This window comes from Vanessa atalanta, chromosome 25 (genome assembly GCF_905147765.1).
Source record: "Vanessa atalanta chromosome 25, ilVanAtal1.2, whole genome shotgun sequence".
Classification (NCBI taxonomy): domain Eukaryota; kingdom Metazoa; phylum Arthropoda; class Insecta; order Lepidoptera; family Nymphalidae; genus Vanessa; species Vanessa atalanta.
In genome coordinates this window covers 1827197-1850550 of record NC_061895.1, presented here as the reverse complement: position 1 = coordinate 1850550, position 23354 = coordinate 1827197, and the positions used below count along the sequence as shown (strand labels likewise).

Sequence of the window (23354 nt, the reverse complement as noted above, 5' to 3'; positions counted from 1 at the left end):
GTATAAGACGATAATGTGGTTTTATTTGCATTTTTTATTGGTAGAATTCAAATTTCGAATCGTCTTAAATTTATTTTTTATTGTTGTTCGGTGGTCACACTCAACCTTCCTTCAAAAAGTACTGCATTTTGTTAACTGGTAAAACCCATCATCAATATATATAGATATAACTAAATCTAAGTAGTTTATAATTTACGTTTTTTATTTCTATATTCATGAAAACAGAAAACATAAACAATTTCTCGATTAAATTATCTTTTTCTTTATGTGGTAATACTTAAAATGTCCTTACATGTGTCGCATTAAACAAGTAAATAACGTTTAAAAAGAAAAGGTCTTATTACTCATCAATTAAGGGGAAGGTCTTTAATACAAATTGTAATTTTGTGTCAGGTAGTGCAACACGACCCGTGTAGAGGAGGCGCGGGTCACTGGAACTCGATATTCCGTTTCAAGCACCTCGCTACTGGACACTACTTAGCCGCCGAAGCTTGTATTAAACAATCGTAAGTTGCTGTATGTATGCATATATGGTAGGTTTCCCAAATTCAAATCGAACTACAGTTCAATTTATTTGTCATCAGCGAGAATATGATGGAAAATGAGGGTTTGAACTCGGAGCCAGCGTACCAGCTCGTGTCGGTGCCGCACTCGTCGGAGATCGCCACGCTGTTCGAGCTGGACCCCACCACCATGACGCACTCCGACGCGCCCGTGCCGCAGAGCAGCTACGTCAGGTAATAACCACCGGAGATATCCTTCTGCTGACAAAGCTAACCCTATTCCTAATGGTTTCCTAACTATGAATTCGTTTACATTCGAGCTAAGATGTATTATTACTCATACAAAAACTCTGTAAAACAAGCATTCAACACGTGATCTAACGTCTTCGCTCCGATGATTTTAGACCATAACATCCATCTGCTATGCCTCTGCTTCCTTACAGATTACAGCATCTCTGCACGCACACTTGGGTGCATTCGACGTCAATACCGATCGATAAAGAAGAAGAAAAGCCAGTTATGTCGAAGGTACTTCTCAATATATACCTAATTTTGTACAAATACTTAAAAAAATATCCAGATATTATGATACACCTAATGTGAACACAAGGAACAAACCTAAACTTGTGACTTCTATTACACGGTTATATCTACAATTCTAGTATAGTCATCTCGTGTGGGACAACGTATAGGCTGAAAAACAGAACCCCAGAAATCAATCACAAGTTAAAAATTGTGTAAAATGAGATAGTCGTTTCCGTGCTACAGTACTTTAAGTTCACAGCATATTTTGAGATTCAATGGATCGAAACAAAGGCATTTAAAAAAACAACATTTTTAACGTTATTGTAAAACTACTTTCATTATTAGATTAAACTTTAAGGTTGAAAATCCTTTTCCTTTTAAGATATATGTATATGTATTTATATAGTATATATAAATAATATACGTAGTATATGTATTCTGTGTATTGTATTTTTATGTATGTTTATGTATTATATTTTTATTTATGTAAGTATTTATATTTTCATATTTTCTATACTACAGTCTGCACTATTTTGCCCGCTACATCACCCTGTCACTCACCTCCATAGGTTGACTGGAAGAAATCTCTTTTAGAGATAAGTCCACCTTTGCCTGTACATATATTACTGTACCATCATTGTAACATATTTTAGTGCAATAAAGAATATAATAATATATCTATTTGAACCGGTTATAGATTTTCGACTGTCCCAAAGGAAGTATAACGCTTCTATATCGAATAAAAATATTGATTTGACTTTGAACAAGGTTACAAAATTGGACATCTTAATTTAAAAACATAACCCTCAACATAAGACTCTGTTTAATAAAGAATCTAATTGCAGGTGGGATGTTCAGTAGTGAAAGAGGACAAAGAGGCATTTGCTCTGATATCGGTATCGCCCAGCGAGGTCCGGGACCTGGACTTCGCCAACGACGCCTGCAAAGTCCTCTCCGCATTGTCAACCAAACTGCATCACGGGAATATTGAACACAATGAAATGAAGTGAGTTCTAAAAAACTCTTATGTGAGATGTGTCACGATTTTTTGACTTGATTTAAACATCTTTACGTGTATACGTTGCTTAGAATGTCATTAGTTAAACATTCCTTTGTCTCCTTCTTTCGAATGTCTGTCTCAGTAATGACAGAAAGAGATAAAGAATTGCTTAAGTAATCTGCCAAAACGTTAATTTATAAAGGTGATGGGTTTTGTTTTCTAAGAAAGACTTTATGAAGTCTGGAAACAGATTTTACAAACCAGTCGCCTTGTGGGGCCAAAAAATCTAATTGGAAATCTATCTTTTCATACATAAATAATATTTATTAATTAAATATTTTCAGAGCATTGACCTGCCTCCTCCAAGACATAGTATACTTTATAGCGGGCTTCGAGAACGAACCCAACAAGTGTAAAGCCCTCGACCTGGTCGTGGAAAATCCAAATCGCGACAGACAGAAGCTGCTACGTGAACAATATATATTGAGACAGCTCTTCAAAATACTCCAGGTGAAGTACTTTAATATAATATTCATTAGATTTATTAGGATAATGGGTCCCTGCTGGAATCAATTAAACATGATTCAATATTGCCATCATATTTCAGGGTCCCTTCCAAGAATCCCCGGAGGGAGAGGCGTTCCTTAAGATAGAGGAACTGTATGATCCCCGTTATGCGCCGTATAAGTTCATCTTCCGTCTCTGCTACAGGATACTTAGACTCAGTCAGCAAGACTATCGGAAGAATCAGGTAACACGAAATAAAGTTAAATTAACTATATAAGTGTAACTAAATTATTCGTCTTAGTTGGAAAACTTATTTTTTCTTCAGAAAATAAAAGTCAGCTTAACATATTTTATAATAGTAATTTTGGTTTGATTAAAAGTTTTATTTCATTAAATAAGTAAAAATAAGAATAATTTCACAATACGACAACAACACTTGGATTTCCATTTAATTGTGTATTGTTTTGTGCTTTGTTTTACTATTGTTTTACTAATAGTAACTACAGACTCTTGCCGGCTTTTCTCGGTAGAATCTACTTTCCGAACTATTGTTAACCTTAAATAAGTTAGTACAAGTAACAACTTGAATTAAATCATCGAAATCATATTTTCCAGGAATATATCGCAAAGCATTTCGGATTCATGCAAAAACAAATAGGATACGACATACTCGCAGAGGACACCATCACGGCGCTGTTGCACAACAACAGGAAGCTGCTGGAGAAGCACATCACGGCCTCGGAGATAGAGACGTTCGTTGGTGAGATATACCACTGTGTCTACACTGAACACGATAGTCTTAACTGCATGGTCTAGGTAGACATTTGAGTAAAGGAACATTTACTATGAAATATCTATTAATCATCTAGGTTTATACGTACGGCTTATTCAGATGTTCATAAATCTCAAACAAAAAACAAAATCGCTTTCCGCCCTCTGAACGATAAGATCTACGCAATGGAGTTTAACGTGATTGTCATCTATAAACAGAGTGATTTAAGAGGAAGATTTATATATTTAATACATGCATATTTTAGTACAGAAAAGCCGAGAATATTATATTATATTATCCTAGCCGGAAAAACAAACAAATGTTTGTTCTTTTTTATTGTTATGTTACTTATTGTTTTTGTTTTTTAGGTTAGGTTCTCTATTACACATTATTCTGTTTTTCATATATATTGCTTTATTTTATATAACATAATATTATTATATAATTCTTTATGGGATCGTATATCGTCCGAGCTCTTGTTTAAACATACGGAATTGTAACCGGTAGTCGGTACCCGCAAGACAGGCTTGCCTAGTGCGTGTTAACTTTTCATGTCAATAAAATTTACTTTACTTTACTTTAATCAAAATTTGTATTGTATTGTGATTATTGTACTCGTGTGAAATATACTACAATTTTAACATCATATTTATCATACACTAAGATACCATATATAGATAGCATCTAAGTGTAAATAGTAATTGTTTTCTACATAAGGAACCCTCGCTCTTACAAACACTGTTAAAGTATCATCATTTTATTGCTTACAAAAATATAACGCTCTCTGTCGTTTTCTAGGCCTGGTCAGGAAGAATATGAAGACCTGGCAATCCCGTTTCTTAGACTATCTGAGTGACTTGTGCATCTCCAACAAAAAAGCTATCGCTGTGACGCAGGAGTTAATCTGCAAGAGTGTGCTCTGTGCTAACAACGCTGACATTCTTATTGAGACAAGGTACTTAATTTTCAAGATATTCCTTGACATCAATCAATTCTTATTAAAACACAAACGCTTATTTGCATTGTATACTCTCTGTTTGTTTTCTACCTTTACATAGTTTGTGCAAAAATAAATGAACAAAATAAAGACAAAAAATACACCATTTCGAAGTTATCATTTCATAATACTGAATTTTTAAATTTATTTTGAAGGATTGTTTGTTATATAAAAAATTTCAAATTTAAATTATACATTTTTGGGGAATTATTTACGATAGATTTTATTTAACATAATATTATTCGATCTCCAAGTCAACAATTCAAACAGAAGTAAAACATTTATTTTGTTACAGACTTGTCTCCACAAAATACGAGAACGTCTCGGAAATCGACGACGTAGGTAACAAATACTCGGTAGAAGACGACGTTATGTTGCTTTGGAACAATAAAAAGGTATTTCTCTCGACTTTTTTTACGGCATTGGTAGGTGGTCGGGCCAATTTTATATCTGATGGTTTGTGCTCACCAACGCCCAGACATTTAATAAGTGTAGTTTATTGTAGAAGATATAAACGTATAAGTAATTTATATATTTTACGCTTTCACGTCTTAATCACTAAGACGATAATCATGAAATTGTACATGCACGTTTTACTGACACTGTGTATGTACAATGTCAGAAAAGGACATATGCTAGGAAGTTGCGGCCAAAGCCGCGGCCCTATACTAGTTTTTAAATAAATCGAACTCATAAGGTGTCTACATTTTCCCTCTGAGAACATTCTGACTTCAGACGAGGACTTACAAATTTAGAATATTTTTCAGAGTTCCCGGCTACTATCGTCGTTAGCATCAGAAGCGGCAGCGGATCCACGCAGCGAAGCCGCAGCCATCTTGGACTACTACCGACATCAACTGGATCTCTTTTCCAACATGTGCCTCAACAGACAGTACCTGGCGCTCAACAGCTTGTCGCAGCAATTACAGATTGATCTCATACTCAAGTAAATTTATTATACAGAAAAATAATGTTAATAATAGTTACTCTACTTCCTTCTCAAGGGAGACTATATATAAGCCACCGAAGAAGAGTCTACTCTTCAAACTGGAACACACCAATATAAAGTATTACTGCTCGGTGGTAGAATATTTGACGAGTGCGTGGCACCTAACCAGACGCCCCTGCACAAACAATAACTCTGTAAAGCGTTCACCCGTTCCACGTGCTAAACAGCGACCCGTGCCGGCAGGTGCATGTCGAACGGCGCGCTGTCGCACGAGGTGCGCGCGTCGTTCTGCCGTCTCATGCTGCACCTGCACGTGGACCGCGACCCGCAGGAGCCCGTCACGCCCGTCAAGTACGCGCGCCTGTGGGCCGAGGTCGCCGGCACCATCCACGTGCACGAGTGAGTCCGCCGCCCGCCGCCCGCCGCCCCGCCGCCCCGCCGCCCCCGTGCACGTCCTCGAAACTCATTTCAATCTGTCGTAGCTACCAGTGCGTCAAGGGCGGCCCGGATGCTACGAGAGAGAAGGTGAAGGAGCAGTTCGCGTCGACCATCCGCTTCGTCGAGAACTACCTCTGTAACGTGGTCACTAGGACGTGGTACTTCAGTGACCACGATCAGAACAAGCTCACCTTCGAGGTTGTCAAGCTAGCCAGAGAATTGATTTATTTTGGATTTTATAGGTGAGTAAATTCAGGATGTGGGTTATTATCAAATCTAATTTAAGCGCATCTTACTCTTGTAAATAAAGGTTAAAAATGGTTACTTTACAAATCATGACTGCGAATGATGGTGGCATAAATGTTAGCACTATTTTCTCGTTTAATCGAAATTACGATCAAATGATACTAACATAATTGACCTTAATGTTAATAATTCTTATGCAAATAAAAATTAATATATAGCTCTTTTATATTTATGTATGAATTGACCGTTAAATCTTGATTTGTTTTTTTTTTTCTAAATATATCTGACGCTGTCCTGACAACGTCACATTTTGAGAATCACCACATATTAAATATGATTGTCCATTATATCTCTCTAATAATAAACCTATAATATAACATAAGAAAAAAAGCTTTATAAACATTTGTATGAAGTAAACGTTTTGGCATATAATATTCGTACATATATATAATAATACAGTAACATTCTGTGTTTCTTAACTCCGCTTGCAACAGCTTCAGCGATCTCTTGAGGTTGACCAAGACACTGCTCAGTATACTGGACTGCGTGACGGCTATTGATCTGCTCAACGAGACCAGCGCGCTCACTGGAGAGGTCGAATGTGAGTGGTTTTCTTTCTAACCAAGATACGATCCAGTGATCTTACAAATAGTGTTTGACATTATCATGACTTAGAACTATTATTATATGTAGCTTAGTTAAAGTTAATGTATAATTTAAAAGTATATAAACTACTATTTCAATGGAAGAAGGAATAATTATTACATAGACAACTGAGAATTTGAATTGTAGTGATGGTATTGGTTAAAAACTATCGATATCGACCTATCGATAAACCAAAAGTTTTTATCGACAGTTTGGAAATAAAATGAAAGTGTGAGTACTTACGTGTGTTATAGGACATAATATAGCAAAAGCTATTAACAAAAACCTGGAGTATGTAAATTTATGTTTTGTTTATGTTTATTCCTCCTGCATTTGGAATATAAAATAGAGCTAAATATTATTTAAATAACTTTGGTTAATTCAGTTAAGTGTTAAAATGCCTCTAACATGACATTAGTAGTACAAACATAAATATAATAACGCCATCGATAACTATAGTTTCATTTAGTGAATTTTTGGTAACAAGCAGCCCAGGAAAGTGAAATAAAGAAACGTAAGTGAATCCTAATATAACTAATATTACTAAACGATAACTATTACATGGCAACACCTATTTTAGTATAAAACATCAAATAAAAATGGTGCGTTTTCTTACGTACGCTCATGAAAAGTTCAACTTCTTTGACGTTATTAATAATAGTTTTTAATTGCATGGAAATGATTAAATGCAATAAAATAATAACAACGTTTTTATTAATAATAAAATGTATAATATTATTATTTTAAATTTGTAATAAAGTGAACATTACTAAATAAGATAAGGGAGGAAGTTGCTTACTACGTGTGACTTGACATTTTCTTTATTAATAACCAGCTCCCGTGTGAGGCCGGGCCGATTCGGTCGTATATTATAAAGATAATTTATATATTGTCGACCGCCTTAGCGGAGGGCGGCGTGCTGCGCAGCATCGGGGACATGGGCGCCGTGATGACGTCCATCACACTCGGATCGGTTGCACGTAATGTACGGAAGATTATTATATAACCTGTATAATGAGAACATCTTAAACACACAATAAATACAAAAAATTACGTATATAATGTATTACTGAAATCGATCAAATCAACTTTTTCATTCTTCAGTTCTTCCGAGAAGATTACATAAAATCTTATAAAAAGTTTACTATCAAACTAGTTGTCACTAGTTCGATAATAAAACGGATTGTGCGCGCAGGTGGCGGGCGGCGCGGCGCGCTCGCCGTCGGCGCTGGCGCTGGCGCGCAAGCACCCGCTCGTCATGGAGACCAAGCTCAAGATCATCGAGATCCTGCAGGTGGCGCTAGCCCTAAACTTACAAATATTCATCATTAAAGGAATAAAACAAAAAATGCTTCTTAGGTTCTTCTAAATTTAAACTTTTAAAATTACTCAAATGTTATTGTGTACTTCTCAGTTCATACTCGACGTGCGACTGGATTACCGTATCAGCTGTCTGCTGTCTATATTTAAGAAGGAGTTCGAACAGTCCGATAAAGCCGATAACATCGGTAGGGCAGATGTGGAAGCGATTGGCCTGCAAGCCGAAGGCATATTCAGTTGTCGGTGAGTTTTGTCAAATGTGTGTAACATTCACCTCAAACTAGTATATAATACATTAAACTTTATGTATCATTATAATTTAACTTAGTATATAAAGGTCGCGTAATTGAAAGCACGCAAATTTGAAAACTCATCAAATATTATGTGTTAATTTTTTTTTTTATTGAATAGGACTAAACTAACATGCCATTATGCCCCCCGATAACTGGTCACCATCACCAATAGACATTAACCAGTATTAAGATAGTAGACGCGCTATCGGCAATGGTAACTAATATGTTTTGTCTCTTTTACTCGATGCCTAACACATTACAAATCCAAACAGTATATATTCTAAAATATTTTGCTATACATTGCCAATACAAATTGTTTTATCACGAAAAAGATTGCTCTAAAAAAATCTTAGTGATATGTCGCAGGACTTGCTCTTACTACCAAGAAATAAGATTAGCATAACGGGACGAAATCTGAAATTTAATTTGAAAGCTGGCAATACTGATAAAGCTTACGTTTATAATGATCTAAAAATATTGAATAAAAGTCAACATCAAGGAAAATCTTGGCTATACTTCTAGACGTAGCCTACATTCCATGGAAAATGATTCGAAGAGTAATTCGCCACAGTCCTTCTTTATAAATAAACATTATTTTCATGCATAATAAAAGATGTTTCATTTAACAAATACATGTATATATGTTTGTTCAAGTTTATGAAAAAATAACAATTATCATTCTTATGTCGTAAATTTGTATCATGTGAATAATTTTTTTCTGTATGGTTAATATAAGTGTTCCGTACGAGTTTTTATTCTATAAATGTATTTACTGCTTTCATGTAATTTTTTAATTTTCACATTTTATAATCAGCTCAAAGTACGGAATACTAAAAATAATTAAAATTAAATGTTAAATATTTAATGTAATCATTATGTAATATAATATTTAAATGTTGTCACTAACACATAACGAAGGTGGTCGGTAATTTTCGTAATAAGGGAACGGAAAGCTTTTATTAATAATTTCATTTTATTTAAATATAGTTATTACATCGTAGTTAATAATTACAGTAGCTTTTAACACTTTTCATAATAAACACACTATAAACTAATTTGGGTAATGCATCTTTCTATTTTTATCATAGATCCTAGTGCTATTTCTTAAATAATTTTCTATTTATTAACGAAATTGTAGATGTAGTTAATATCATTATATTATAACAAGAAATTTAAATGTACTTCTACTAGATTATTATGAATTGCCAATGATAGAATAGTTAATTCTATTGATAAAATAATTTTAAAATATAATAATAAGATTTGCTTCTTCAATTTAATTTATAAATAAAAATTAAAACATCAATTGGACTCTAAATATACATACATGCTTAAGATTTGTGCTGTAATACAATACTTCAGAATTCCGACGTTCCGAAACACGCATCAACTTTTGACTTTAACAATACGCGTAGTTACATGAATTTGAAAAAATAAAATTATTTACATAAATGTGTTGGTATTATTTTAATGAATAAATATTATTTCAGAGCAATACAGACTGTGCCTGACAACTGTCTTCCAAAAAATGTAGATTTGTTAGTAAGATCTACTATACGATGCATGATGCATGCCATAGCATGACCGTTCTAAACTCGCCTCTAAATGTATGAGAACAACGCTGAATTTGCTTTGATAAGCGACTACTTGGTATTAAGCTGTCATGTATGAGTTAAATTCAGTTGAATACTCGGATGGTTGAATGACTCCAACTAAATTACTTTGTTTAATTGAAAACCAGCAAACCTCAAATCAAAATGAGTTTCTTTCAAGATTATATAAATTAAAATACTAAATGTCTTAAGTTCAAAGCAATAAAGTTCAAAATAAAATAAAAATGTTGAGAAAAAAAATATTGTATCAAAAATGTGCAACGCTTAAATAAGTTTTGTTTTTATTTGTTTCGAATTTACGAACAATGTGTGTGTTAAAAAACAATAGTATTATAAATGTTCAATTTACAAGTGTGAATAATTGTGTTTATTTGTAATAGTGCATGTTCTGTTTTGTGTAAAAAGCCAATTTCTCAAACGTCTCGAGAATATACAAGCGTTTGAAAACTTATAAAATAATTATTGAAATTGATGTCGTATATACCAAACCTGGTGTAAAATATTTAACTTCGTTTATTAATATTAATAAACCGTGAGTTTTCATATTATTACAACTATTCCCATTTCACTTATGTTACTTTACGAGGAATGATCGACTATTTTTGGGTGAATCCAGTCATTTGACAAACAAAACGTATGACAAAATTTCATTTACTAACAGCTTTTGGCTATGAACGATATTTTCATCTTTTCTGACCGGTTCTATTGCCCTCTTTTGTCGCTTCAAAAACGCCCCTTCACATTTTCCAACACACGGAATAACCACTAAAAACAAGCGCTATCCACTCCGTCTTGTAGGAGGCTCAAGGAATCTTTTGTGTATGCTATCGTGACGCCCCGATAATTACCTCACTTTTGCGGGCTGCCAAGTTATAGTGATCCCTGGGGCGCAACGAACGCCCCTACTTCCGGTGACGGTTACAGCGGGGAGAGAAGGTAGGTTCAGCGCCGACGCCTTTCCTTGAGTGGGTCAACGATGACACTCTCTTCACGCTTTCCCTCCGCGGTTTCTGCGAAAGTGTCATGTCACAGAAAGAAAACATCTCCATCTACACCTCGCTGCGTAGCATGGCTGTTATCACGATCAGCAGCGAGAGATCTCCGCCGACTATTATCACCAGGGAATGACTCTTCTCGATTGTATCTATAGCATATCGACAATTTTTCATTTCATAATCATTGACAAGTATTTGATTTCGATACGTTTATAGCATAAGATGTTTGTCACCTGAATAGATTTTGAAACATTTTTGTTTCAGGATAATTTGTCATACGAAAAAAATAATCGCAAAGTAATCACTTTGCTGAAAATTGTCGAGCATTTCTCGATAACTAACGTGAATGAATGGGATATACATGGTTGATAATAATATTTTTATTAATGTTGTAAATATAATTAACAAAATATTAATTGCTGGACAGCATGCTGCAGTGGTGTCATATTCTGCTTTTAACACTAATGTTTCGTGTTCTGGGCTTTTGTCTTAGCTAATATCACTAACTTGCTCGTTAATAACCACATTTGTACTTAATCGGAGTGCTGCCGAGATTTTAAAATAGTGCTCCTTTAACAAAGAAATATAATAAATTCCAGAGACGGCTTGGACTTGGATGAATGCGGAGGTCGTATGGTCCTTCGCGTGTTACTGCAATTGTGCTCCCAAGGTGCCTCAGCTTCTCTGGTCTCTGGGGCTTTAGCGTTGTTGTTCAGACATTTCAGCCAAAGGCAAGAAGTCCTGGCAGCCTTTAAACAAGTAAGAATTACATAATCTCATACAAACACAAAGTATTTTCATTAACATTATGGCTGTAATACAATCTGATAGAAGTTTAATTATGGTCTTTTAGGATATAACATATTATAAGCAGATTTTAGTGTGTTCCTTTCAGTGAATTAATAGATGGAAAGTGAATTTATTATTATTTAGTCGCTGGTGCATGATAGCCTGCTATAATTAAGGAGTATTTTTTAAATATAGATATATTGCTCTTTAAAGAAATACTTATAAGAAATAATTTTTTTTCATATTCCTTAATGTAAATATTGATATTACAAAGTAGGTTATTGACACGCCTTAACTAACGTTACAGATCTGTTATCTACAATCTTACGTCCAAATATATGTTGTTAAACTGATTATATTAATCCGTCGATATATTTAGGTACAACTCCTCGTATCAGACGCAGACGTAGAATCTTACAAGCAAATCAAAGCCGACTTGGACGTGTTACGGCAAAGTGTGGAAAAGTCTGAGCTGTGGGTGTTTAATAAAGGTCGCGCTGGAGCATTGGACGATCACAGCGGTAAGTTACAAAATAAATATAAAAAGAAAATTAAAAAGTAACATTCTGTAAATGTGAACCGTCCATGGTGCAGTAGTCGTAGGTTGGTTCTGGCCTTGATCTATTGTCTCTCCCCACCCCTACCATAATTAGAGGGGTAAATTGTGATATTAGTGATTTCATAAAATCACACTGTCGGGCGGAGGCCCTTTAAGAAGAAGGTTTTTGAAGCCAATTCTACCACGCTGCTCCAATGGGGTTTGGTGGGTCATACCATCTTTATATGGTCAAATATAAGGATTATATTTAAAGCTTGAAACCATAAAATGCTAATTTTGATACTTATACAGTCTTCAATTGTTTCTAGATATTAAAGGTACGGTGGGTCCTGGTGGAGCAGTTTTGGAAAGGAATGCGTCCCTCGACAATGTCTTAGACACCTCAAGGTCCACGAAACATGACCACATGAACGAATATAACAAGATCAAGGAGGTAAGACGTGTAAATACGTCATAATTGAAGCTACATATTCTACACTACACAGAAGGTGTCATTAAGATTGTACTTTGTGAATAATATTTTTTGCTATTTTTTGCAAATAAACTACTGAATATGACATCAGAAATGTATTTTGTTTATTAGAGAAAATGTAAGAACTTCAGGCTCACTCGAGTTAATAAGTATGAAATGCAGAAGAGTTAATAATAAGTCAATATAAATGCTGAAAGTGCATATTTGAGACGCATTGTCATGGTCTAACTGATTTTAGAATGAGGTTTTTGAGAGATACCCCCACCTATAAAGTAATTTCACCCGGATTATTCTTATTTCTAGATCCTTCAACGTATGATCAAATATTGCACGCAAGGCAACAACAGTGCCGGCGAGGCGGGGGAGACCAGTCGCCCGCGGAGACACGAGCAGCGGCTGTTGCGCAACATCGGAGTACACAACATCGTGCTGGACTTGCTGCAGGTGATGTAGTGCTCTGAAAAAAATATAAACAACATATTCTAAAAAAATGTACTTTTTCTAAATGGGCATTGGTTGGTAGCAGTCGGTAAGAAAATAAATGACCAATGAGCGTTTAGTCAAATTAGTTAATTTGATTCTGCTTATAGTTTCAGAAATATACGGCAAAACTATATTTGCGGGTGAAATAAAAGGATTAAAGAGGCTGTACTATATATTTTTTTTGGATGCTACTCAGGTTCCCCACGACGAGGACGACGCCGCGATGGACGAGCTACTCGCTCTCGCCCACGAGTTCCTCCAACACTTCTGCCACGGCAACCAGCAAAATCAGGCCATCTTGCACAAGCACCTGGACCTATTCCTCAACGCCGGGGTAAGAAGTCGCACAGTACGAAGTTTCCTAGTGCGGACTGCGGACTAATAGAACGTGAGCAATCATCACAAAAGATAAAACGAAAAGAGTCATACAAAAGCGTCCGCCTCCCGCAGATCCGCGAGGCGCAGACGGTGTGCGCCATCTTCTCGGAGAACGCGTCGCTGTGCGCGCACGAGGGCAACGAGAAGGTGGCGGCGCACTTCGTGCACTGCGTGGAGGCGCGCGGCCGCCGCCCCGCCTACCTGCGCTTCCTGCGCACCATCGTGCGCGCCGGCGGCCAGCACATCCGCCGCAGCCAGGACCTCGTCATGCAGGAGGTACGCCCCCCGCGCCGCCCCCCACCGCGTGTGCCCGCCGTGTGCCCGCCGTGTGCCCGCTCTGAGACCGCTCGCTTGCAGATGGTGAACGCGGGCGAGGACGTGCTGGTGTTCTACAACGACAAGGTGTCCTTCAACTACTTCCTGCAGATGATGCGTCTGTACCGGCGCACGGGCGAGATGCCGGAGGCTCTGACGTAAGTGGATTACCCTGTCTCATATGAACTTTATTACATACTAACCTTTTATTCGGACGTATGAGAATCGTACTAAATATATACAGTAAAAACTTACTTTAATTTCTTATCTGTAACCAGGTACCATATAGACCTCGTGAAGCTCTTGACGTGCTGCACCCTGGGCAAGAACGTGTACACCGAGATCAAGTGCCACAGCTTGCTACCCCTGGACGACATCGTGGCTATGATCACTCACGCGGACTGTATCCCAGAGGTGAGTCGAAACATAAATAAAACTTATTGTTATATATAAAAATATATATGTAAACTATTGTGTTGGACAAAATTCAATATCCTCGTCGAACCCATCTAAATTCTACTCTTAAACAAATATACATCATCATGGTCATCATCATCATCGAGTGATAAGCGGTAATGCATATATATTTTGTTGTGTCAAAGTACAAAATTAAGTCACAATTCATTTATTTTTTTTTCCTAAACATCGAACTTTTCCAAATAAATAATTGTTTCTCTTCACATAGGTAAAAGAAGCGTACGTAGGTTTCCTGAACCATTGCTACATCGACACCGAGGTGGAGATGAAGGAGATATACTCCAGTAACTACATGTGGGACCTGTTCGAGCGATCCTTCCTGCAAGACATGCTCGCGATCCTACAGCCGGAGCCGCAGACATCTGAGCCCGGTGAAATGCTTGTTTTGCACCTTTTATTTACTTGGTGATAGGGTTATGCGCAACCCCGTCTGGGTGTGAAAGTGAATGAGCCAACTACAAGCACAAGGGGCTTAACTACGTACTTAGTTCCCAAGTTTGTTGGCGGTTCAGAGGGAATAATTTATATTTTCTTACGGTGACAATATTTATGGACTATGGTGACCATTTACCATTAGGTGACCCATTTGTACGCCCGCCTACCTATTTCATTAATAAAAAAAAATACTCAATAAAATGTTTGTACAAAACCATGCAATCTTAACATAGACAGAAAGGAACTCCCTCAGCTAACTGCAGCGATTACAATACAATAAAAGTCACATGTTCCTGTGACAAATCAGCTCGGAGACGTTAGAGTACATTTGAATACTTAATTAATTATCCTCGCTGATCCGACTCCTGACCCAGCGCAAGCCTTGTAAAAATAATTGTATGGGCATAATATAATCAGACGTAACCGTGGCGGCGTAAGCGCTAGGAATGACGATAGGGTGCGCGTGCGCAGGCTCGTCGCGCGCGTCGGGCAGCTCGAAGCAGGCGTGGGTCAACTACGTCACGGACGTGCTGGTGCACACCATCTGCACGTTCTTCAACTCGCCCTTCAGCGACCAGAGCACCACCGTGCAGGTGAGGACCCTTGCCGTGTGACTTCTCATAATATATTGTACAAACCGTGAATACTGTTCGAGCTTAAGTGTGAGCAGGATAAATAAAGAGGAGTGGCGGTTGTTTTGATTCTTTTGAATGGCTCCGTTTAAAGAAGAGTTGGCTTGTTTGTATGTTTAACGTATATTTAAACTTGAAAAATACTTTTTTGAGAAGTATATTTTTTTTGCAAATAAATATGTGTGCCTATCACCTTCTGAGAATGGATAAGAGGCTTTTATCTTAGATTTAGCTATTTATTAGCTATTTTATTTAGATGTGAGGTGATTAAATCGACTTTGAAACCGTTAAAAAATTGGTTTCTGTACCATTTCCCATTCTTCTTTAAGTTTTTTATATCTTTTGGGTGATACTTAAATATATTGTATTTTACGTCATCATATATTTATGGTAAAAAACGTATTAGGAATTTGATTGTGAGTTTTGCGTCTTGTAAGGTGACGCAAGATGTAAGAAGGAACAAATTATTTACACGATTAAAGTTCACATCCACGCGAGTTCCTATTAAGGATCCAGTGAGTATTATATCTGCTTGATATACATCCGCTAGGCATCCATTGTGTAATAATAAAAAAAAACACGATATGATATATATAATGTAGTTGTATATGCATAATAGTCACACTGTCCTAGTCTACCATTGTTGAAACATTCTATTTGGGATGTTATCCTTAACCGTAACCGAAATTCGGATATTCGCTTCGATCAATATTACTCAGCACACAGCATTCCAATAAGCGCTCCTGGTGACTTCTATGGGACTATATCTGGGACATAACAAATGGTTAAAAAGTGGGACGAACATGACGTCATATCCCCATACAAAAATAAGAAACAGGGAAGGGAAGTAGGCAACGCACTCACAGGTATTGTGTGCATCGTCTCTGCTCAATAATACAAGTTTTATTGTTATGTAAAACTTACGTACTATTCCTGATCGAAGGATATTCGAAATAAAAATCTTTCCGTAATCGAAACAAATAAAAAAAATGTTGATAATAATTTTGTTTTTGTATAATATTACATATAATATTTCGTTTCTTTTTGTTATTATACCAAATACTAAATAAGCCTACAAATGAAATCAAATTCATATATTGTAATTTTTTTTATAACACACGACACTAGTAGGTTTAAATCAGTTACGAAGTTTGGGTTCCAATAACTGTTTTAGACTAAATTCTGTGTCGCTATTGTACTTTTTTTTAATTTAGTGAAATAAATACATTCAGTTAAGGAATTAAATTTATGAAACAGAACAGATAAAAATACAATTTAAGTTTTAAAATCAAAAAATTAAGTCTAAACATCTCAAATATTAAGCGTTCAGCTATATTCATGTTTGAATTTGGCTGTAGTTCAGTATACCATTATGGTTCTGTGTTGTGTCGTAAATCATATAGATCCTCCTTATAGCCTTAAGATTAAGCTTACAAACAACTAAACATTCCCCGCTACTGGTGACCTTGCTAATTGTGATGTCATTACTCATGAGTACTATGTAAATAACTATATATATTAGGGCTAGATTATACATTTATTGTTGTATAATATGTTTTAGTTTTAGTGTTTAATGTTAAGAATGAAATTAAAAAATAACAATTAAAAATACAACCCATATTAATTGTAATTGATAAAGAAAAGTATGTATTAGTAATGGTATAAATAATTTTAAAAATTCCCATAGATTTAACATACAATATCGAGCCATCTGTCTAAAATATAAAGATATTTGTTTTAATAATATACGTTTAAACTGTACAAATTGACAGCCATGACATTGCAGTACTATTTAACTTATTTTAAATAAATTCATATTGATATAATCTGAATGTCAGAAAATATAATGTAGGGTTTTTTTTACTATATAAATATTTAAATTAATTTTTATATTCTATTTCCTATGTCGGACGCTGGAATTGTTGGTGTAAGTATCAAAACAAGAGAAATGTCTTCCTATTGCTTTATTTTGATTTCTATACGAAATTGTAATGCCTTAAGCTTCAAATACATGAATGTTTTATAGGTACATCGATTATACTTATCACCGATTCGGAATATTAATACTTTTCGTCAAATTACAATGAATTTTGTGAATTTTTTTAATGTCCTATATAAATTATAGCTATACATTCGTCTTTTTGAACACAAAATATGAATATAGTTAATGTACGTTATTATGCGTGCGTACGTGCGTACTATAACAATATTATCCGTTCCACAGACCCGGCAGTCGATATTCGTGAAGCTGCTTCAAACCACTTTCCGGATCTACCAGTGTCCTTGGCTCACTCCGCCACAGAAACTCAACGTTGAGAAATGTATACGCACTCTCAGCGAAGTCGGTGAGAAATATGAGTTTATATTCCTAATGTTTACCGTTATAGTCATACATAAAAACAATAAAAGCGACTTGAAAACCTTCAAAAAAATAATTAGTTATGGCAACGCACCTGCGTACCTTCTTGTATTGCAGTTGTCCATGAGCGGTAGTCACTTACCATCCAGTGTTATAAAAAGTAAAAAATAAAGATTAATAACATTTAATTTTCAAAAATGCTTTATAAAACAACACTTATATATTAAATATTGTATTACGAATATAGCTTACCACTGTAAACATTTACGATGTATGTTAAAATATAACTTTACCTGATGAAATGTTTGAGAGGCGTTCCGTTCTCTGAAAAGTGTCGCTTCTTTATATACGTTCCTTGTTGACTTCGAGTTTGTTAACAGCTAAGAGTCGCAGTATAGCGATTCCGTTGGAGCTAGAGGCGAAGATCCAGACGGTGTTCGAGAAGGCGGCGGCGCTGTCCCGCCAGACCAGCAAGTGGCTGCTCGCCTCCAAGACCTCCAAGCTGGAGAAGATGGCTTCGCAGGTGGAACTCCGACATTATTAGTTTTAGTTATTCTAGCTAAAACTTGTATTCACTAATAAAATAATCTTTGAGTAATCGTACTGCTGTCTCTAAATAAAATATAATTGAATTAATAGTCTTATAAAATATTTTCCCACTTTAGACAAACCTCCAAAACGACAGATCTGTGATGGAAGGCCTGCAAGAGATAGTCGCGCTACTGGAGGAGCAGTTGCGACCCTTACTACAAGCCGAGCAGTCTCTGCTAGTTGACATCTTGTACAAGCCGCATCGGTTATTCACGAGCCCGGGGGAACTAACGCACCCCGATACGAGCGGAATATTTATATCGAGGTTTGTGACAATGCACTTTTTTTATTTAAAAAAAAAAAGTGCTACATGCTCTAAGATATTAAAAAAACAGCCAAATAAATAAGTGAGCCCAATTTTGTGTTGAGTAGTCTATAATGAAGTAAAATTATTTTAGATTAATACGTCATACGGAGAAGCTTCTAGAAGAGAAAGAAGAAAAGCTGTGCGTAAAGGTGTTACGGACGTTGCGGGAGATGATGGCCGTCGATCCCGAATATGGAGAGAAGGTATTACAAACACACATTGGTTTTTTTACCTGATATAAACACCTGCCCTCACACGGGAGGTAAAGCCGCGGCCTGAAACTAGCTCACTGCATGTATAGTGAATATAGAAAACTTTTCGTTTATACTTGAATGTCGCCTCGGCTTTGCTCGTGTTGTAGGGGTTGATGGGTTGATCTTCAGTTGCTAAAGTAGCCTATTTCCTTCTGTGAAACTCAAGCTTGCTTCATACCAAGTATCATCAAATTCAGTTTTGTGGTTTGGCGTTCAAAGAGCAACAGACAGACAGGGTTACTTCCGCATATATAATATTGATGTGTACTTTCCAGGGCAACCAACTACGAAACAAGCTGCTCTCGCAGTACTTCGTGAACCGCAAGTCCGAGCCCAAGATCCAGCCCGCCAGCGTCGCCGTCACTCACGGGCCCGGTGGTATGAGCACTTTATATCAATTACGACATAGTGTCGAATATTACATCTATGAAAAATTCGTTTGATATACAAGATTAATTCAAAAATGTCTTAATAATAAATACCAAACTTATTGCTCAATGAATCGTAAGTGTCTTTAATATTAATAACTACTCTTGGAATGTAACTGAGTAGATAAATGACTTAGCTTCGAAGAATAACGTAAGTTAAAACAGAACATCGTACATTTTCATGGCAGGAGAAGCAAAAAAAAACAAAGGTCTACTATAATGTGCACGCCACACAGTTTGGAATTAATATATCTTTAAATAGTGTTTATAAAAATTGTTATAGTTCTGCTATTATGTGCACTACAGTCAGTTTTTGATTAATATATATTTATTTATAATGCAACATGATTCCGTTTAATTACTTATATCTTAATTTTAAACATAGAAACGTCATATCTTGCATAAATTCTGTAGTAGCTTTAAATTAAATCGAACACTGTATCATAACGATTCAAAAGCATTTTTATGAGCCCATTGAATGAATAATATTTCGTTCCATAATGAATACTATCAATTATTAATTTCATAGTCTCGACTAACAATGAAATGTGAATTAGAGATCAAAGTTATATTTGCACCTCCTGCCAATGTCGAATATAGTTTATGATAATTATACAAAGTTTGATTAGATATATGTTACAATTTTTTTTTATATTATACTTTATTACAATAAATAAAAGTTTTAATCAAATTTTGTACACGAATATAATGATTTATAATTGATAACAAAAGTATATATAATTGATAAGTTTGTATGCACCATTAGCTCTAGGATTGCGGCACAATAGATATTAGTTAAATTAACTAGTATTCTATGCTAAAACCCTAACAGAACTGGTTGATCGATAGAAAGTATTACTTGATCTTGTAACTCTAATGATACAGAATGTAACATGGCTGCTTATATATTTAATGAAAATGTATAACACACTTATTTTTAGAATATAACTTAAAACCTCCTTCGTATATTTTCATAAAACTTGTAATTTAAATTATAATCTCGTAGCTTGATTATACAAATAAAAAAAAAAAACAGTAATTTATTTTTAATTATAAAGTATTATATACTTACTACTAGTTTTAGTACTTCATAAATAAATAATCAGTAAAAATAGGTAGAGAAAAGATCTGTATATTTCTAGTATAATCGGCCATGTTACGAAAACTAGATACTAGTAGAAATGTTTCATTTGTTTCCACGATGCGCATGCGCAGCAGACACTGTACCGCAACAGCCGAAAAGAGGTGGGTCCGTAACATTTATCCAGTCACCAGCTTTATATGTTGCACTTGGCTCAGATTAGTTGTATAGACGTCCTTGCCGTTTGAAATATACTATAGCATTTGATATTTCAATTATATTTGCTTAATTATAATTATCATTACTTATAAACGTAATTTAGCGGGTGTTTAGCTAAATATATTTCTCTCTTTTCGTCTCCATCAATTTGACATTTGAAAGAAGAAGATGCAACATCGTTTAAGTAATCACACCCTAAATACATTTATAGGTAAAGATACGTGTATTCTTTTAATAATTAATTTCTTTATAAGTATTATAATTATTGTACAGTTTGTAGCTAATGTGAACTTTAATAACCTGGCAATACATACATATTTATATGGTACTCATAATCAATCTGGTATACTTTTAAGTGTTTATTATATTTGTCTTTAGTTTGATATATACAGACTAAAAATTCTAGAAATGTTCCTGCCAGGATAAGGCCGTTCGCCCGTTTCCATTATCCCACAGGAATACATATATAGCAGATGTTCGTCCAAGACATGCAGGTTCACTCACGATGTGTTCTTTCTCAAGACATGTATTATTCTAAGTATATGAAAATCAATTGGTGCTTGTCAGGGTTTGAACCCTCGAACTTGGTACACGTACTATCGACTAGGTCATTATCAACTAGATCTTATACAATTTAAATTATTACAAATGCATTATATTAACCAGTATAACCGTCGCTATTCACTTACTAATCTAATACAGATGCTTTGCTTTATATTGCGGTTTTATCACAAAATATCGCCTAAGACCTAAACCTACTTAGTGGTAGGGCTTTGTGCGAGCCCGTCTGGGTAGGTACCACCCACTCATCAGATATTCTACCGCCAAATAACAGTACTCTGTATTGTTGTGTTACGGTTAGAAGGGTGAGTGAGCCAGTGTAATCGCAGGCATAAGGGACATAAGATCTTAGTTCCCAAGGTTGGTGGCGCATAGGTGATGTAAGGAATGGTTAATATTTCTTACAGCGCCTTTGTCTTTGGGCGGTGGTGACCACTTACCATCAGGTGGTCCATATGCTCGTCCGCCAACAAATTATATATAATTCAATATAATTATCAATACAAGAATCAAATTAATTTCTATTTAAATAAGATTCAGTCAATATACTCATTTTCACATTTTTAAATAGATTTCATGATGATAATGAGTTAGTAAGAATATATCTAGTATCTATATCATATATATTTAATTAAACGGTATATAATAGACTATTCGTTACGAGCTTTATGAATTCTTCGATGTTAATCGTGAATAATACATGTTAATACATTAATACCATTAACAGATTATTGTTATGAATGTTTTGACCTTTTCTCCTACGATTGTACATACAGAATTAAAAGTACATTAGAAATGCCATCGTATGAGAAGTACTACGTTCCTTTACGTTATTTGATATTAAAATATTTTAAATGTCAACGATTTGTGTTTATACTTTATCCTTATTGATGGCACATCTAATTGTCTTTGTTCTAAGGATGTATGTTATAGGAGTATCCAAATATATGAAACATAAAAAGTGAGTCTAAATTTTAATTAAATATTATTACAATTCAAATTTTTTTTTATATTTACGGATACGCCTAAATCATATTCTATACAAATACTTCGGTGATACCATTTATGGTGAAATTAGAGGCAATAGTGACTGTGTGTGTGGTGATGCAGCGAAGGTCTTGCTGCGCACGGGACAGAGTCTGGCGCAGGTGCAGGCGCACCTGGACCGCGAGGGCGCCTCCGACCTGGTGGTCGAGCTGGTCATCAAGAGCACTAACCGACCGGCTATCTTCCTTGAAGCTATACAGCTTGGTGAGTCATCTTTTATTAATTATAATAATACTAGTTAAGATGTAGTTATAATCTGTAAAGGAATTAATTTTACGCATTTTACATTTCGCACTCTGTAAAACGATGGTTCGTACCATCCAAGCATTGCGTTTGGACAATTTGTAAATATATTGGTATAATATTATACTATTCGCCTAATCTTTCAGGCCATGCGAAATGCAAAAAGTACTTCAAAGTTTTTTTACTCTCAATGTATTCATTCACAGGAATTGCGCTTCTAGAAGGCGGTAATCCTATAATTCAGCACAGCATCTTCACAAAATTGCAGAATGGTGAAATATCGCAAGCATTTTTAAAGGTAAATAATACGTGATAAAATTTCCATCGCATCTTAAAGTAATTCAATGTTTGAAGTATGTCCTATCATAGTATCATCGATTTGTATGGCCTTATGCTAATATTAAGATAGTGATTTAATGTTCTATAGCGTATTAGGCCGATGTCCTCTTAGGTTCAAACCCCAGGTCGGGAGGTTAGCATTGTGTAAAGCTCTGTGCCTCTTAAAGAACATAAAGGCGCTGGTCCTGCGTCTGAACTTTATCCAGTCGTGACGGATTATATGACTGATGGAATAAAAAGTACACTTGTATTTACATATATATTTGTGCATTTTTAAATGGCCTAAGCAATGGCTTCTAAATAGTGGTCGTGGACATCATCGGTCAGGTCAATTATGTCATAGAATGTAGATGTATAGGTCATAATTCAAGATTATCTGAATATTGTTAGGTATTCTACGATAAAATGCGTGAGGCCCAGCAAGAGATTCGCTCACTGGCTGTAAGCAGCACCACCACCACTACCACCGACAAGCGGTCGTCCACAGAAAAGCAAAAATCGAATAGTACTGATGGTAAGTTACTCTCTTTAAAATTTTAAGATCATATTATGAAAGAATAAATATATGTTAATATTATTGAA

The 23354-nt window shown here is 35.5% G+C and overlaps 1 protein-coding gene across 3 annotated transcripts in view; it reads left to right on the top strand.

Annotated features, from left to right (window-relative positions):
* Positions 1–23354, top strand: part of LOC125073685 (inositol 1,4,5-trisphosphate receptor) — a 68893-nt gene that overhangs the window by 37280 nt on the left and 8259 nt on the right. For 2 of the 3 annotated variants that reach the window (XM_047684643.1, XM_047684644.1), the window contains 37 exons: positions 394–506; positions 585–737; positions 947–1031; positions 1874–2034; positions 2373–2538; positions 2636–2779; positions 3151–3295; positions 4106–4262; positions 4600–4699; positions 5072–5250; positions 5497–5652; positions 5736–5933; positions 6432–6538; positions 7073–7096; positions 7488–7567; positions 7778–7876; positions 7997–8145; positions 9686–9733; positions 11403–11562; positions 11972–12113; positions 12460–12584; positions 12927–13067; positions 13303–13440; positions 13557–13760; positions 13842–13957; positions 14078–14213; positions 14485–14647; positions 15183–15304; positions 17568–17688; positions 18083–18225; positions 18368–18558; positions 18692–18803; positions 19130–19232; positions 20498–20527; positions 22254–22394; positions 22640–22731; positions 23163–23286. In XM_047684643.1, coding sequence (XP_047540599.1) covers positions 394–506; positions 585–737; positions 947–1031; positions 1874–2034; positions 2373–2538; positions 2636–2779; positions 3151–3295; positions 4106–4262; positions 4600–4699; positions 5072–5250; positions 5497–5652; positions 5736–5933; positions 6432–6538; positions 7073–7096; positions 7488–7567; positions 7778–7876; positions 7997–8145; positions 9686–9733; positions 11403–11562; positions 11972–12113; positions 12460–12584; positions 12927–13067; positions 13303–13440; positions 13557–13760; positions 13842–13957; positions 14078–14213; positions 14485–14647; positions 15183–15304; positions 17568–17688; positions 18083–18225; positions 18368–18558; positions 18692–18803; positions 19130–19232; positions 20498–20527; positions 22254–22394; positions 22640–22731; positions 23163–23286 — 4768 coding nt within the window. The remainder of the gene's footprint in view (positions 1–393; positions 507–584; positions 738–946; positions 1032–1873; positions 2035–2372; positions 2539–2635; positions 2780–3150; positions 3296–4105; positions 4263–4599; positions 4700–5071; positions 5251–5496; positions 5653–5735; positions 5934–6431; positions 6539–7072; positions 7097–7487; positions 7568–7777; positions 7877–7996; positions 8146–9685; positions 9734–11402; positions 11563–11971; positions 12114–12459; positions 12585–12926; positions 13068–13302; positions 13441–13556; positions 13761–13841; positions 13958–14077; positions 14214–14484; positions 14648–15182; positions 15305–17567; positions 17689–18082; positions 18226–18367; positions 18559–18691; positions 18804–19129; positions 19233–20497; positions 20528–22253; positions 22395–22639; positions 22732–23162; positions 23287–23354) is intronic. The other variant, XM_047684645.1, reaches the window with a different exon arrangement.